General features: G+C 37.8%; 1 protein-coding gene across 3 annotated transcripts in view; it reads right to left on the bottom strand.

Annotated features, from left to right (window-relative positions):
* Window positions 1-896: 896 nt before the first annotated feature.
* The window catches only part of LOC149846992 (histone acetyltransferase of the MYST family 1-like), a 62,859-nt gene continuing 45,609 nt past the window's right edge, over window positions 897-18,146 (bottom strand). For 2 of the 3 annotated variants that reach the window (XM_089996730.1, XM_089996731.1), the window contains 2 exons: window positions 17,010-17,152; window positions 897-1,285 (listed from right to left, as the gene is read on the bottom strand). In XM_089996730.1, the coding sequence (XP_089852856.1) occupies window positions 1,082-1,285; window positions 17,010-17,152 (347 nt within the window). In that variant the 3' untranslated portion in view covers window positions 897-1,081. Of the gene's footprint in view, window positions 1,286-16,482; window positions 16,700-17,009; window positions 17,153-18,146 lie in introns of those variants that run through there. The other variant, XM_089996732.1, reaches the window with a different exon arrangement.

The following is an 18,146-nucleotide window of genomic DNA, read 5'->3' as shown; positions in this document are numbered from 1 at the left end:
ATCACTTCTTGAAGCATTTGAATCTAATGCATGGATAGATTTTTATAAGGTTTCAAAAATCAACCACCTGTAATTTTTATAAATTTTTAAGGCTTCAAATTCCATTTTTTTCATCAAAAAGCATGATTCAAGTAGGGATTTCTAGTAAATCAATCATGTTGAACACATCTATGAGGTCAGCACCATGCCCAGTATGTTGAACACATATATATGAGTGGCAATCGTTCTGCCTCATTTTCTTGTTCTGTCCCATTAGGCCTATTAAAAAATAGTAGTTTTTGGAAATTTTGTATTACATCTAAAACTATATATGTGATCTATAGGTTTTGTTTAGTGAGAACCAGCTTTTGGATCACTGAAGACCTGTATACAGGTTTTTCCAGTGATCCAAAATCAATGGCTATGAAGGCAACAATTTTTCCCGAACCATAAAAATACATTTTTTCATTGAAAAAACATGATCCAAGAGTCTATTCCCACTAAGGTCCTAATATGTTCATCTCTCTCTCTCTCTCTCTCTCTCTCTCTCTCTCTCTCTCTCTCTATATATATATATATATATATATATATATATATATATATATATATATATATATATATATATATATATATATATGATACCATGTGATGGTGCACACTTGTTTGCACGGACAACCACTAAATATTAGATCTGATCTTTCATGTGTTTAACATGATTTATTTATGTTAGCATATTGTTATGTTTAATAGTACAGAAGTGTCATAAAATTCAAATTTGATGAAAGGTGTCATCTGCTCACCATTCACGAAAATAAATATAATAGAAAAATTGGCTCAAGGATCACCTCGGAACCAACTTTAACACACATGAAAATAGTAAATAGAACAAGCCAAACATGATAAAAAGATAACACTACTTTTAGTGATCTGATCGATATAAATTACCATAAGTTGTGGTTCAGTATCACAAAATAAGCACCAAGCAATTGTATCAGGATTCAACACAATCAACTGTAACTTTATACAAGATTGAAAAAGGATATAGAATCTTAGGATTCAATCTAGTGCAATTTTGTACAGGAAAAAATTGGAAGGATTTGTATCAGCCTTGTTCTTTGTAAGGGGTCCAGATCAGTTTGATAACGTCCACCTCCAGACCTCCACGGCCAGCAGCCTTGAGATGGCGATCCAACACTTTGGGGTCTGCGCATATAACATGCTGGCCTTTCCGGTACTGGAGAAGATCCAAATTTTGGAGTGTAGATAATATGTCTTCGTTTTTTATTGCAGTCATATCACTGAGCTCCTGGGAATGAAGTTAGAAGCAACCAATGGGCCATGAGATCCACACATTATCATGTAAAGATATAATGCTGAATATCAACAGTGGACCGAATGAAAATGATTAATTTCAAGCATAGAAGTTTGCCCGTGAAGCCACACATATCCGACATGGAAGGCCCACGCCGCCCAAACACAAACTTTGGCATGATAGGGACCCATTATTTCAAGTGCACCACACAAGCAAACAGTGTAATTTTCAGAAAGAAAACCACATCGTTCATTTCCCCAAGAAAATATGTAGATGTTTACTTACATCATACTCCCCAAGTTTTGTGCAACGAAAGGAAAAGAAGGCATCGCTGATATGCAAAACAGTGAAGGCACTAAAATTACCCAATAATATATAGAAGCAAAAGTAGTGGTAGTCATGACAGTTTTTTTCCTTTTTAACTGTTCTGAGAATGGCATCGTACTCCAAGAGTATTTATTTAAGCCTCACGTCAAAAGGTAGGTGCACAACCTACCAAAATGACACTCGAGCAACCCCTTCTTTCATCTCCTTTTCCTTGTTCAAGTCTCTCTGTCTCTCTCTCTTCTACAAGGCAACCCAATCAACGTCACAGTCCCAAGTTCAATATGCAACCTCCAAGTTTAACCCAAGAGAAATGTCAGGTATAATGGAAACCAAGAACAAGATGGCTGGAAAAAGGCAGCAGAGGTTTGTTGACAGCAAAATTAGAGACAGATTTTGGGCAGTTTGGTAGAAAAATGAACTCCAGGGACATTCACTTAGGAGCTGTTTGGATGACGAGGGCAAAACCTGGCTCAAAACTTGGTTTTGGGCAAACCTTGCCAAAAGCCAAGTTTTTAAACTGTTTGGATTGACCAAAAACATGAAAATCAGGTTTTTCGCCAATAAACACTTAAAAAAACAAAAAAAAAATAATGCCGGCCAGCCATTGGCTGGGAAATGGCCGGGATGGTGCCACCCTGTCAAGGTGACACCATCCCAGCTATTTTCCGGCCAGTGGGTGACCGGAAAATGGCCAGAGTGTAAAAAAACAAAAATAAAGAAAATAAAAATCTGGCCATTTTCCCTCCACCAACCAGCAGGGAAATGGCCGGCTGAGCTAAAATCCAAAAATAAAAAAAATAAAAACAAAAATTATCGGCCATTCACTGGCCGGATTACCATGGTTAAAAAAATAAAAATATGTTTCTGGCCATTTCTAGCCAAGCAACGGTTGGAAAATGGCCAAACATCTAGATCACATCCTTAGGGTGAAATTTAAGAAGAAAAAAAAAGCCCATGAAAATCTTGGTTCATAATCCAGTTCATATATATATATATATATATATATATATACAAAACCACGTGTCTCATGAAACACAGGTTTGGATTGAGTTAAAATCCAAAACCATTAATGTAAGAAATGGGCTTTGGATTGAGTTAAATCAAAACCCATTTCTTTTGTTTATAAAGGGGGGGGGGGGAACTCTCTCTCTCTCTCTCTTCTTCTGATCAAAAGGTCAAAAAACAAAAGATTTCTTATTTCTGGGTTTGACCAACCCGGTCCAACACGTACCTGCTACGCAGGCAGCACCTGCACCCGTACAATGCCGTGTTGACACAGGTATGGGAGCCCATCTGTCATTCCCATGTGACATAGAATCCATGATACAAAAAAAAATCTTCTAAAATCCTAGTATCCTTTTAAACTCCCAAGTCTAAATACCCTAAGACTAAGCTGCTGCAAATTTTGGAATATAAATCTTAAAAGTTTCATTCATAATTCTTTCTGTTGTTGGTTCAGAAGCACGGGAGCTTTCTTCGATTTTTTAAGCTGGCACAGTGTTGATGGGTCATATTGATCAAACATTTCATGTTTGGAACCCCCGATGATTCTAGTAGTGGTTTTGTGATTTGTGTGTTTCTTCTCTCTATTTCTTTAAACTTGCAATAATCTCAGCATAAATATTGGTTGAAATATTAGGATAGCTATATGATGGTATAAAATCACCTCGGCCTACAACATGACATTTGAAATGATGTAGCCCATCACAAATTACAAGATCCGCTGAGTAATTTCTGTATCTTCCATCTCTTTCTCCCTCAATCAGAAGACCAAACTTAAAACCTGTACATTTAAGCAAAAGATTTTGCAGCCTCAAAGAGTGGACGAAAATAACTTAAATTACCTTCCTCTGCCCATGGCCCGACTTCAAGGACTTGCTTAGTATAAGCCTCCCTGGAAAACACGCCTTTCCAATCAATCCTAATATTCTCCCACTTCCAGCCTCAATCTTGAGTCGTAAAGAGGTCAATTGACCATAGATTTTTTTAAACCCCCACCCTCTGGGCCTCAATGACTGAAAATCTATCCCCTATTTGTGCCCAATGAAACTTATAGAGTAAAATCAGAGGAAGACCCTCAAGAACCCCCCAAAATCCCAATCCTTAGAAACCCTAGATCTCACACCCAAGCTCCAAGAAGACTTAGGGTGTGTTTGGGGGTCAAAAACAACCATTTAAGCAGAAGAGAACCGGCAAAAACTGGTCGAAACTTTTAAAAAATTAAAAAAAATATACTGCTGGAAAAGCTTAAGATCCAACCGTATTGGTATCGTATATTTATTCATATCATATGACATGTAATTATATAGTATAATACATATGGTGCAGTACCAATGGATCAATGAAACTAATTTTAAAATTGTGTCATACTGGATTTTGCTTTAAAAAGCATCCTAAAATAATGTCTCCTATGATATGTGACAACTTTTACAACATTGTGCAAACCCATACCTAGCAGCCTTATGGAGCTGACTTCTGTCCCACATAATATTGAAACCCACTGCCAGGCCTCATTTGTCCTTTCACCAAAACAACCCCTTCAACCTTGTTCTAGATTTCATGATGCCACGAACACCCACAACAATGACGTTATGTTGTTTAAAAAATGAAAGAACACAACTCCTCAAAATTTAAGCAAATAGTAACATTCATACGATCAAGCACCTGATCAAAATGGAAATTTTTTATTTTGATTGTTCTCTTTTGTCTTATTAATCTAAATCTGTCACGTATTCCTGTTCACCAGCTGAATGGAATACCTGTGACTCAATACGATCCAATCAAGTCTCCCACCATGACATGTGAACAAACGATCTTCTCGCAACACCTACAATGCCTCCAAGCATAAAAGACCCTACCTCCAAGCACAAGCTAAGGGTTTTAAATAATTCACAACAAAGCAAAAGATGAGACAAAACAAGGCAGAGGTCAAAAGCTGGACCAACTTATCCTCCACTACCTTGGACAATTATGATAACGGGTAATGAATAACTATCCTCTCTCCCTTCTAAGCACCTGTACACCCTCAATTTCCTCTCTGTTGGTCCTGCCACCATCGAGCATGGTTAAGATAGCATAACAATTCCTCATATAAATCCCTCCCATTCACTCTTGTCTAACATCAGACTAAGACCTTGGCCTTTCCAACCTCACTTTGAACAACACTGAAGAAACCTTAGATTTTTATCGAAGGCACACCAACAAAGTCCCATATAACAAAAATGTTTGAGCATTCAAACAGCAAAAAAGACAGAGGATTAGAATCTTCCTACAGCCTGATGTTCCAGGACTTCATGAGAACCATTAATTAAGGGTGGCAATCAGGTCGGGTTTGGTGGGTCGTCTCGGCGGGTCAGCATACCTCAACACAAACCCGACCCGTTTATTAAACGGGTCGGCTGTGGCAAACACGAACCCGACCCATTTATTAAACGGGTAACCCGACACGACACGGTTAAGCCGTTTAATAAACGGGTCGGGTAAGCGGGTTGGCGGGTCGGGTTCGTGTTAGCAAGCAGGTTGGGGTGGGTCGGGGTCGGGTAAACGGGTTGGCGGGTCGGGTTGACCTGCCCGCCTAACCCGTTTATTAAACGGGTCAGCCATGTTGGCGGATTGGCATACCCCTAACACGAACCCGACCCGTTTAATAAACGGGTTAGGCGGGTCGACCCGTTTACGACACGAACCCGTTTAAGCCAAGTCTGAACCCGCCTAAGAAGCAGGTTGGCAGGTCGTGTCAGATTTTGCCACCCCTACCATTAATGGGATATTCAAGGGCTAAATAGTCAGAGCAATATACTTGACGTTAACAAAATACTTCGTTGATTGCCCAATGCTTCTTGCTTGAGATCAAAACAATTCAATAATAAATGATCTATAATCAAACTTTGATCTATATTATCAGGCTAAAGGCTTAGTTGTCATAAGCACTAGCTGGAACCTAGGCGGAAGACCTCTAAAAGGACTAATCTAGGGCCAAAGCAGGACTAGTCAGCCAAGGCATGACCAAAAATATAAAACATGAAGAGAAGCAGAAATATTACAATACAACAACAACTACGCCTTCATCCTAAATAGTAAAATTTAGTAGCATCTGATTGTAACCTTAGTTGTCAAAAGCGCTAGGTGGAGCCTATGCGGAAGACCCCTAAAAGGCCTAGGCGGGAGCAAATGAACAGAACATTGAAAAAATGTAGAAATTGTTAAAATATATGTATCAATACATACATATATATATATATATATGTGTGTGTGTGTGTATTTTTCCTAGAACACCATAATACCCGATAGGGGTATTATGGTCATTTCACACGGTGTACCCGATAGGGGTACTTGTTTTTTTTCTCTTTTTTATTTTTATCACTTTTTGTATTTATTTTATTTTTCTTCTTTTTTTATTCTTTCATTAAGCCACTTAAGGGCCCCCAACGGTCACAATTCTGACCGTTGGGGGCTCCCAACGACTCCATGGGAACCCCTTTTTGGCACATCTTTTAAGGCCATGTGGCCTCCCTTCCTCTCCTTTTCTTCTTGTATAAATAGGGGTGAACCCCTTTGTAATTCTTATGCTTGAGAGCTCTCTCTCTCTCTTTTCAATAAAGAGACTTCTATATTTTTGCCTATCTCAAGGCTTGTGTATGTGTTGTCCCTTTGTGGACTGGCTATCGTCTCTTTTGTTTGTCCATTGTAGGACATTGCAAGTGCTTATAGCAGTCTTCGTATTTCCACATATCTCATTACATGGTATCAAAGTCACTCGGTTCTTAGAGGAAGAAGCGTGGTACGTATACTTTTCATCTATTGTCTCCCTTCTTCTCACTTCTTGGTGGCATTATGGATGTAACGCCCCAAAAATCCAGGACTTGTAACTTTTAGAATAGTTTAGAAAGCTTTGAAATCATACAATTATCAGAGTCTAAATAGTACTTCAGCGGAACATGATATTTTTAAAACAACAAGTCGATGGACCTTGAGCGCATTACAGCGTAAACTTTCCTTTACCGAATTCCGCACAACTATTGAAATCAAAGGGTTTTAAAATGCAATTTCAATGATTTAGAATTTGTTTGTTGAAACCAAGAAGAAGTTTACTAAAACCGTTTTAGTAACTCAAGGTTTAATAAAAAGAGGAATTTTGAAATACACTTTATACCAAATTTACCAACATGTCCTCAGGAGCGAAACGTCAGGGAAAGAGCTCTATCTTGAACTCATCGCGCCATCGTGTCATCGCAGAGTGTATCACCTATACATCACCTGCCCATAAAATAGGTCAGTTTCACTAAAAACTGGTAGGTGCACATACAGGACGATATAGAACATAGTTAAGCAAAATAATTTAGTATGTCAAGTAGACAGGCAATTATATAGCAATTTAATTTCAACAGATTCATGGAGTAACTATCATGAGCAAAATGCAAAAACTATTACAAGCATTTCACTGGCACAAGTAGGCTAATTATTGTAAGCAAAGCACTGCATAAGCAAGCAAAATACGATGCTACATCAACCACACACACAATTCCATAAGTATTGAAACCTGTTGCATGCTATAGCTTCCATACGGGTATAACTCAACAAATTGTGTGATCGGATTTAAATTATGTTTCGATATTAACTGGCCAAGTGGGTACTCACAAGGCACGACTCTAGAAACAACCTAGACTGATCCGGGGGTTTATTATGCTATGTATTTTATGATAAACCGGATAGTTGACTGAGTCCGCACCTAAGGGGACAGTCAGTGACCAAGAGAGAAATCCCCAAAGCAGCATAGACAATAAATACATCCCGAACATGGAGAGCTACCACCTAGGATAATTATGGTAGTCTCCTTCCCCTAACTCCGATGACTGGGGAAGCCGAGTCTTTTGCTCGTAACTGCCATTAATGGCTTGTCCATCGAAGTTTTTGTACATTCCCGTCCTCTCTCCTGACAGGAGTCAGCGGTTCGAATGGGTACATCAGGGGTAGTTAACCGAAGACACATTCTACATACTCTGGTCTTTCGACCCAACTCGAGTATCTTGCTGGTGAAGGCGGAAATCATCACTTATTTAGGTGATCTCAGCATTCTGTTATTTGCACACATCAAGGTTGCCACAGCCTACTCATCCAATCATCACAACGTAAGAAGACGTACTTGTCAAAAAGTCCAAACGTACTTGTCAAAAGTACGACTACGATAAAAGGGATATGGTTTCACCAAAGAAACCCCAACAGATATTATCTGCATAAGAAGTAACACAACACAATTTGACAAAATAAGTCTTGAATTCATTTTAACAATATTTTGCATATTTATCAATCTATCCTTCAAACTCAATGAAAAGAATTACATGATGTGGGCATCGGCAATGGAGAACAACCTCAAAGGCAAGAAACTTTGGGGGTATGTTATGAGTTTCATTCCGTAACCTAAATTGGAGCTCACAAAGATCGAAGGTGGTCAAGAAAAGGCTCTTGAGAGAGATACTCGCCTCAAAGCCATTGAAAATCATCAAAAGAAAGTAGAAGATTGAAAAAACAATCATGCAAAAATCCTTGCTTGGTTCATGAACAACGTCAAACTCAAGGTACGTGCCAATATAGCTAAATTTCGTCAGGCCAATGAGGCTTGATTTTTTATGAAGGGTATGTATACCCAAAAGGATCTTGCAAGAGCTTATTTTTTGCAAGAAAAAATTAGAACCACCAAACAAGGTGATTCAAGTATTCAAGACTACTATAGTACTTTAAACCCACTATGGGATGAGTTGGCTCTTTTAGAGCCAAAAATGGGTTGTTATGGAAGATGTTGAACTAAGACAAAAGCAAATGGAACAAGATCGATTGTTTCAATTCTTATTTGGGCTACGTCCCGAATTTGAGCAAGTGAGGTCATCACTTCTCCATAGATCCATCTTTCCTCCTATAGAGGATGTTATTGCCGAGATCGCCCAAGAAGAAACAAGGCTTGGGATGAGTAAGAATGTTGATGAAGTGCTTGTCGTTTCCAAACCTGGCAATAATGTAAAAACCTATAAGCGCCCTCCCCCCCCCCCCACTTTGGTAAACAAGGAAACTACAATGGAGGAACAAAAATTATTGTATGTCATCATTGCTATGAGCCCGATCAGATTAAACCCGCTTGCCCAAAGTTCAATGGAACTTTCAAGCCTAAGGTTGCCTCTCCTGAAGAATCTACCACCAAAGAAGATGAAGGCAAGAATGGTGATTTCAAAGAGACCCTTGGTCAAATATCCATGGCTCTTCAACAAATCCTTAAAGGTACTTCCTCCACATCGGGTGCGGCCATTGCATCTACATCATCACCCGGTACATACTCTTGGATCTTAGACTCCGAAGCATCTTTTCATATGACCCCTCATGAAAATGCTTTAATCGATGTTTGCATCAATTCAAAAGGCTCATGTGTCACTACGACCGATGGAACTTTTTTGAAAATTTCTAGCATTGGAACTCTAAACTCCAAAAATTCCCAAAATCTTTTTGCTCCAAAAGTTAGAGTTGTTCAAAATTAAATTAAATCTTTTTTTGGTCTCCCAAATTGCCGACCATAGATGTGAAATATCTTTCTCATCTAATGGTTGCTTTGTGCAAGATCTCCGGTCCGAGAAGCGGATTGGGCAAAGCCATAGGAAGGGGGGCCTTTACTACATGGATCATCTAAACCTTCCTACAAATCATTTTTTTCTTATGTCCAAGAAAAAAGTATTGAAACTTGGCATAAAAGGCTTGCTCATCCAAGCTATTCAAACATGTATCTTTTTCCATTTGAAAACAAATTTTGTAAGGAAAAAGACATTAATTGCAAAGATTGTATTTTTGAAAAAATGAAGGCTATTCCTTTTCCAACTAAAACATTTCTTTCTTCAAGACTCTTTGAATTGGTGCACCCGGATGTTTGGGGTCCATCTCCGGTCATGTCTATGAGGGATTACTCTTACTATGTCACTTTCATCGATGACTTTACTCTATATGTTTAGATCTATTTCCTTAGTCATAAATCGAAAGTGTTTTCCTTCTTCAAAGAATTTCATATAAAAATTCAAAACCAATTTCAAAGTAATATATCTACTTTGAGAACCGATTCCGGTGGTGAATACTTGTCTAATGAATTCCAAAATTACTTAACACAAAATGAATTTATCATCAAAAATCATGCCCTAGGACTCCACAACAAAACGGACTAGTGAAAAGAAAGAATAGTCATATTATAGAAACCGGTAAAACATTGTGTCTCTAGAAATATTCCAAAAAAAAATTGGGCCGAAGTTGTCCTAACCTCAACATACCTAATCAATAGAATGCCTTCCTCAAAATTAAAGAATGTCGCTCCTTATGAAAAAAATTTTAAATTCTCACCCGATTTCAATCGCCTTCGCATCTTTGGTTGTAAATGCTTTGTTCACTTGCATAAGAAAGATAAGTTGTCTCGAAAGGCAATTGAATGTGTTTTTCTAGGTTATGGGGAAAATCAAAAAGGCTATAGGTGTTTTGATTTCAAAAATGACAAGCTTTATGTTTCAAAAGATGTAACTTTCTTAGAAGATGAGAATGGTTTTGAAAAAATGGAATCATCACATGAAATTGATTATATGTTTTTACATGATCTTATTGATGAAATAATTGATTCTATGAATCATCTTGAAAATATAGAGGACACTTGTGAAGTGTCCAATTTTGATATGTCACCACCAAGTGATGGTACTAATAATGAAAATATTAATGTTTACACCCGAAGAGATCAAGAAAAGCCTATTAGTGCCCTAGAAAAATTCTCTCAAATTTTTTAATCTTCAGAAGAGCCCCCCATTAGGCGCGCTTCTAGAGAATCTATACCACCCAATAGGTTTGGGTCCAATGAGTCTTTAGCACCCAATTATCGGGCATGTTTAATAACATTACATTCATATTATGAACCCTCTCATTATAATCAAGCTAAGACTCTACCACATTGGGTTAAAGCAATGAAAATAGAATTAGATGCGCTACAAAAGGTTAATACTTAGAAAATAGTCAAACTCCCTCAGTATAAAAAACCTATTGGATATCGCTGGGTCTTTAAAGTTAAATCTAAAAATGATGGTTCCCTCGAAAGATATAAAGTCAGGTTAGTAGCAAAAGGGATATTCACAAGAATATGAAATTGACTATGAGGAAACATTCGCTCTTGTAGCCCGAATGACTAGTGTCAAAACTCTAATAGTGGTCGCATCAACCAAAAAATGGCCTATATATCAACTCGATGTGAAAAATGCATTTCTAAATGGGAATTTAAATGAAGAAGTATATATGGATCGACCACCAGGAATTAATATTGGACAAGGTCAAACCCTTAAGCTTTTAAAAGCTCAGTATGGTCTTAAACAAGCCCCCAAAGCTTGGTATGATCGTTTTAGTGATATTATGGTTAAATTAGGATTTCATTCCTGTTATACTGACACTGCTCTCTTTGTTAAAAGTGCAGGTACTAGTATTGTTATCTTATTACTTTATGTTTATGACATGATTATCACTGGGAATGATCAAAATAGTATTGTTGATGTTAAAACCATGTTAAAAAATAATTTTGACATGTCTGATTTAGGCCTTCTTAAATATTTTCTTGGCATTGAAGTCGTATATTCTCTTCGAGGATATATTTTGTCACAAATGAAGCTTGTTGCAGATATATGTACTAAGTCTGGCATTTCAGATGATAAAAAGGTAGAGACTCCAGAGGTCATTAATGCCAAATTAAGGTTGGAGGACGGGGTTCTTCTGGAAGATCCCACACCCTCCAGACAACTCATTGGATCTCTCACTTACCTAACCATCACCAGACCAGACATCGCTCATGTGGTTCACTCTGCAAGTCAATTTTATCATGCTCCTACAACTGTGCATATGAGTGCCGTGCTCAGGATCATCAGATACATCAAAAACACCATAAATAAAGGGTTATTTCTATCCTCATCTTCTTCCTTAAATCTCCTTGCTTATACTGATGCAGATTGGAGAGGTAACCCTAATGATAGAATCTCAACTACAGGTTTTTGTGGTTTTTTAGGAGATTCCTTAATTGTCTTGAGATGCAAGAAGCAACAGAAAGTCTCGCTCTCTTCTACTGAAGCTGAATACCGAGCTATAGCAACCACAACAATGAAATTAGTTTGGCTTCGTAGTCTTCTCAAAGACATGGGGGTTGATATTGCTGGAGCTTCAAAGTTATGTTGTGACAACAAGAGTGTCGTCTATATTGCAAGCAATCACACTTTCCATGAGCACACCAAACATATCGAGATGGACTGTCATTATGTTCGGGATGAATATTTACGAGAAACAATACTCTTTCATATGTCACTTCAGAATATCAGTTGGCGGACTTCTTCACTAAAGCGCTTCCTGCTCCTCGCTTCATGTTTCTCCTTGGCAAACTTTCGGTGATCTCCCCGTAAAGTTTGAGGGGGGTGTTAAAATATATGTATCAATATATATATATATATATATATATCCTAAAACACCATAATACCTGATAGGGGTATTATGGTCATTTCACACATTACCCTATAGGGCTACTTGTTTTTTTCCTCTTTTTTATTTTTATCTTTTTTTGTATTTAGTTTATTTTTCTTCTTTTTTTTATTCTTTCTTTAAGCCACTTAAGGGGCCCCACCATTGAGTCGTTGGGGCCCCCAACGATCACAATTGTGACCGTTGAGGGCTCCCAATGACTCCATAGGAGCCCCTTTTTGGCACATCTTTTAAGGCCACGTGGCCTCCCTTCCTCTCCTTTTCTTCTTGTATAAATAGGGGTGAACCCCTTTGTAATTCTTATGCTTGAGAGCTCTCTCTCTCTTTTCAATAAAGAGACTTCTATATTTTTGCCTATCTCAAGGCTTGTGTATGTGTTGTCCCTTTGTGGACTTGGCTATCGTCTCTTTTGTTTGTCCATTGTAGGACATTGCAAGTGCTTATAGCACTCTTTGTATTTCCGCATATCTCATTACAGAAATATCATAAGAAATTGTGAAACTTAAGTTAGAAACATATGATAATGAAGTTTAAGGATGAACTTCTGTGAAATATATCGCAAACTTCCTACAATTGCATAACATTAAACATAAACAAAAACAATCATGAATAAAGCAAATGTTATGAAGCAAATATAACACAAAAACAATTAATGAAGCAAATATAATAATAAAAACAAACAACTAGGAATGAAGCAAATATAACATAAAACTAGACAATTATGAATGAAGCAAATATAACAATTATAATGAAGCAAATATAACATAAAAACAATCAATTAAGAATCAAGTAAATATAATATAAAAACAGACAATTAGGAATGAAGCAAATATAACATAAAAAACAACAATTATGAATGAAGCACAGATACTACTGCAGTGTGTGTGTGTGTGCGAAAAAAGAAAAATAGAATAAACACACACACACAGCTTTGAAAAAAATACACAGCATGACAGGCTTTACAGTAAAATATAACATCCTAATGTGTATGTATATCTGGATGAGAAAAAAAAACAGAAAAAAAAGAAAAGAAAAGAAAAAAGGGGGAAAAGAAAAGAAGAAGAAGAAGAAGAAGAGATGGAAAGGAAAAAGAGGGGCAATGTGTACCTCGGGGCGACAGTGTTACGTTCCGGGGCCCACGGGTTCGGACTAGGTACAAGCTTAGGTCAAGTGGGTCAAAACCGGTTAAAACAAAAAACAAGTTCAGGTGCGTTCTGACAGGTTTTACTAAAAAATCAGAACTTTTAATTGGCTGGTCAAAAGAATCCCAAATTTTCAAGGATTGATCTTGACACATTAGGGAATGTCTGGTTAAAATTTTATGGTCTAACTCCACGGGGTTTGGGTTTTATGAGTTCGGGAACAGGGAACAGGAAAAGGGGATAGACTCGGTTTGGAATCAAACAGGGTTCGGTGTAAAAATTATCTCTTAATTGGGATGGTGGAAAAATCTAGATTTTGGTGGGTAGGCTTAGGACACGTGGATGGAGATATGGTTAAAATCTCAAAACCAAACTCGTTCTAGTTAGAGGGATATGATTGTGCAAAGTCGGTCCAGAGTCTGCATTTAACAGCAGGCTGAAACCGAGCCTAGCAGGGTTCACACGGGTTAGGTGGGTTCTTGGATGGGCCAGGACTAAGGAAAAGGGTTGGGACTGCTTATTGGACTTGAGTAGACTTACAGGGGAAGGTCTACTAACTTTGGCACGACTGGGGATGGGCCGATACAGCAGGGAATGCGACTACACCCGGATGGTTGAGTCCACGGAATTTGGTCTTGAGCACCTTGGTGAAGGTAAGTCTGGGCTGCAGCCTAGGTCCACTTAGAATGATTAGATCCACCAGGAATGAACCACCCCCAGCAAGGACTGGTCGTTACTAAAAGAGAGATGAGTCAAGGGAAGGGACTCGCAACAAGGTCAAGAAGGGGATCCGATCTTGCAAGAGGGCCTAGGGGCCAAAGGAGAGAGAAGAACAGAGGGTCATGCCCAAATACAGAGAGAGACAGAGACAAATTGGAGAGATGGAGCTTCACCTCCTCATTCAAATATTTTTCATACCACACTACAAAAAGGAGCCTCTATTTATAGGCTCCTTTTACAAGAAACATTAAATGAAAATGGGAAAAACTAAGAGACTTATAAGAAACTAAGAGACCTTTTTAGATATCACCGAGGCCCTAGATAACACCTCAGCCCCTTCATAAACACCCCTACACGGCCATCTAGGCCCCTCCCAAGGAGAGGACGACATCTAGGTGGGCTCCACTAGGGGCAGCCGGGCCCTTCCCTGGACCGGGTCTGAATCTTCCTTGTTCTGCTCCATCCACTTCTTCCTTGGATCTGATTTCTTCAAGGATCCAGTTTCAATTGGATCTATATCACAGTGTACTTGCTGGTAGCAAATACAGAGAGAGGGAACCCTCTCCCTTCTTCTCGTTGCCTGCGAAGAAAGAGAGAGAGAGAGAAGCCTTCAAAAACTTTATTAAGTTGACCAGGTTTAGACAAGTCCAAACCTGGTCAACATAGTCAAAGAATAAAAAAACAAGGATGTAAATGTCCATGGTGCCTAGGAGGGCACAGCCTAGGAGAGCTGGGCAACACCTAAGCGAGCAAAAGGAGCCCCATCGCCTAGATCCATAAGAGAGTGGAGGGGCGAGAGGAGGAAGAAGAAGAAAAAGAAAAGAGAAAAAGAAGGAAAAAGGGGGAAAAAGAGAGAGAAAAAAAAGAAGAAAAAGAGAAGGTGGAGGGGGTGAAAGGAGGAGGAAGAAAATGAGAAGAAAAAAAAAAGGTAAAAAAGAAAAGAAAAAGAAGGAAAAAAAAGTGTTTGGGCAGGAGGAAGAAAAAGAAAGAATGGAAAGACAAAAAAAATGACAACCACCTAGACGGGAAAACAATGCCCTACTGCCTAGACCCATAAGCTTAGGCGGTAGCCCTGTGACTAGCCTGATTGACGGTACTTTTGACAACTAAGGATAAAGGTACATAGATGCATTCTGAAATGAATACAGGTAGAATGATAAGAACTTCTAAAAAGATATAGAACTTCAATTTCCTTTATATTTCCTTTTATCGAGAAATAGAAGCCGTACAGGGTTTTGTCGTTCTTCTATTCATATGATAGCTGATATGTGATAACCCTCGGAATAATGTTCGGTCTGGTTCAACCAGTATCAACATTTGTTAATATGTACTGAACTTTGATAGGAGATCAATAGGAGTAACTATATGTTATAATTTCATAGGTGACGATTAAAGGAAAAACAATTGCTTGTTCTTTGCAACTGATGCAGGCAAATTTAATCATATCAACATCAAGACCTTTGTTAAGCAACTCATGATGATCCAACAAGGAACAGCACAGTTAACATGCTGGTCCTCCTAAACCAAATCACATCTGAAAACTAGTGGCTGCCTTATCGCATCATTTTGGTTCTTATCCTATATGTGAGAAATAAGAAATCATCATGATATTCCAAATCAAATTGCAAATAAGACCAAACATAAACAAAAAACCGACTTAAAACTGACAACCATTTCCGGCATGTTTTGTGCAATATAACATGATAGCAATCATCCAATGCAAACATACAATCCAGAGTCTTAAAGAACAGTATAATATATTTTACTTCTCCCACCAGAAAAATGAAGATGGACAAGCAACCACGGCTGAGATACCATGAACATTTCAAAGATGCATCTTTTCTAAATTATGCACAACAGCCAGAAAGCAGAAGGTATTGCTGATTTTTAACATAATGGAGGCACCTGTTGAATTATTTATTCATCAACTAGGAAAGATAGAGCCAGCAGCTCTTAGACTTGATTGCTTGAAGCAGAACCATTTGGCTGGTAGCAACCAATGAAATATGAAATGACAAAAGGGTTGAAATTCAAGTGTTTTCCTTAGAAGAACAATAAAGAATGAACAAAGAAACACTGTTCTGGACAGGAACAGACTATAATAGAACCCAAGATTTGTTAAGTTGTCATGCATATCATTCCAAATCCAAATCTGATTGAAGAATTAATAAATAAACACCCTTTCTTCTTGACAGGATGACTGGAGTTTAAAATATTTCTTGTTAAGGTGTCACAACTCACATTTTCAACCATGAAAGTCTGTCCCTAAGGATCTATTATTAATTAGAGTTGTGACTTCTTGAACCAGCTATTAGTTCGATAGAGTAAGTCACACAACTGGATACTGCCACATGCAATGTAATCAAGGTTTTTTTCTCTCTAAAATACAATCACCTTTTTTGGTTATTCAAAAAGTACCATTGAATTTTGTACAACTGAGAGCACAAAATGGGGAGACTGCTCAAGCTTTATTCATGTCATCATATCACTACCAATAATAATGAAGACCAAGAAAAGGTGCAATTAACGAAAAAAGAACAAAGCAAACCCCCTGCTAGTAACAACACACACACAAGGCTTCCCGCCTTCATGGCCCAAACAAAAGTTAGATTTTACTTGTGTCTATGGACCAATACATAACATCCATGGATCATGCTCTAGAAGATATCGACTCAGTTCCTCAACCTCCAAATTTCCCGAACTGGAGAATATTATTTAATAATTAGAAAATTGAATATGCAAACAAGTTGCTCTGAAATGTTTAAAAAAATTTAAGTCGAATCAAACAACCACTATAAATGATAAAATTAACCTATTGAAACCATTCAGGCAAGTCTATAGTGGAAAAAGGATACTGCTCTATGTGTTTGCCATTCAAACATGCTTTATAATCGCAGAAAAACATGTGTCCACTATATGAGAAGATTTGACAGCACAAGCAAAACCACAGAGTGCAACATAAATTTCAAACAAGAAGGTCCAGAAAGATAGCAGAAATGAACACTTAATACCTTGATGGAAATATTGCCCTTGTGCTTCTTCAGAATGTCAAGCAAAACCCTAGTCCAGTAGCCACGATAACTTAGATTACCAAGATCGGAGAGTGGTCGCTCAGGTGTCCCAACCTTACCTTCTTTTTTTGACAGTTCATACGCTGACAAACAAGCAATGCATAAGCCATGTAAAAAGTCGTTTTTAAGATCTCAGAAGACTTCTATAGATATTAAAATACTCAATCCATTTGAACTTTCACCTATTTATTTAGAAAAAAAGGATGATACAATTTGTTAGATGCACTAAAGAAAAATAACCAACACATTCCAAGAGAAACAATGTCTTGAAGGAGCAGAAATAACTAGTTGTGAGCTTGAGTGCACATGCAAATGTTTCCATGTCTAAGCACACGAATCCATGACACAGTCAAGAAAGGCAAGAGCTTCATAAGTAAAAGGGAACCTTAATGCAAAACAAGGTAAACAAATCATCACATGTTCAATGAATAAAATAATTAATTAACCATTTTATTTGGAAGGGTACCTTCCCCCAAATAAATAGAGGAGAGGATAATCCTCATTAAAGTGATACCCATCCAAGTCACTAATGTACATAAAGTGCACAGCCAACAAAAAAGATAAAAAAAGGTATTCCAATGGGGAAGAATAAAGAGTGCCCCAATGAGAAACAATGTCATAAATACTGCTATGAGAATCTAGTAGGAAAATAAAATAATTTGTTTACCTTTAGAAAAATCTTGGGAAAATCTCAACAAACATTAAGGAAAACGATGAGGAAAAAATATAGCAAGAAATGACCTTCCAAGTTTTCAGACATCACCAACAAGATATGGAGATAGTATGGTAAAACCTATAAAAATTTGTAGAGATAACCAGGTGTGTATTGCTTCATATCAATCTGTCCAATACAATACAAACCCATAAGGCACTGTGCCATAAAGATATACCACATCTTAGAGAGCATGCCTTAACTTCAAACGAATCAAGAAGGGGCAAAAAGGCTATCTGCTCCTCAACCATCATGCACATCAAAGGATTTGTGTCTCATGTCATGATTCAATATAAGCAGCTAGCGAAAGACTCAGGCTTGATCCCAATTCACTCTTTAATAAATGAAACAAGTTCTTGTAGTAA

This window comes from Nuphar pumila, chromosome 2 (assembly GCF_984573655.1).
Source record: "Nuphar pumila chromosome 2, dmNupPumi1.hap1.1, whole genome shotgun sequence".
NCBI lineage: Eukaryota > Viridiplantae > Streptophyta > Magnoliopsida > Nymphaeales > Nymphaeaceae > Nuphar > Nuphar pumila.
This window is presented reverse-complemented; position numbering and strand designations above follow the sequence as displayed.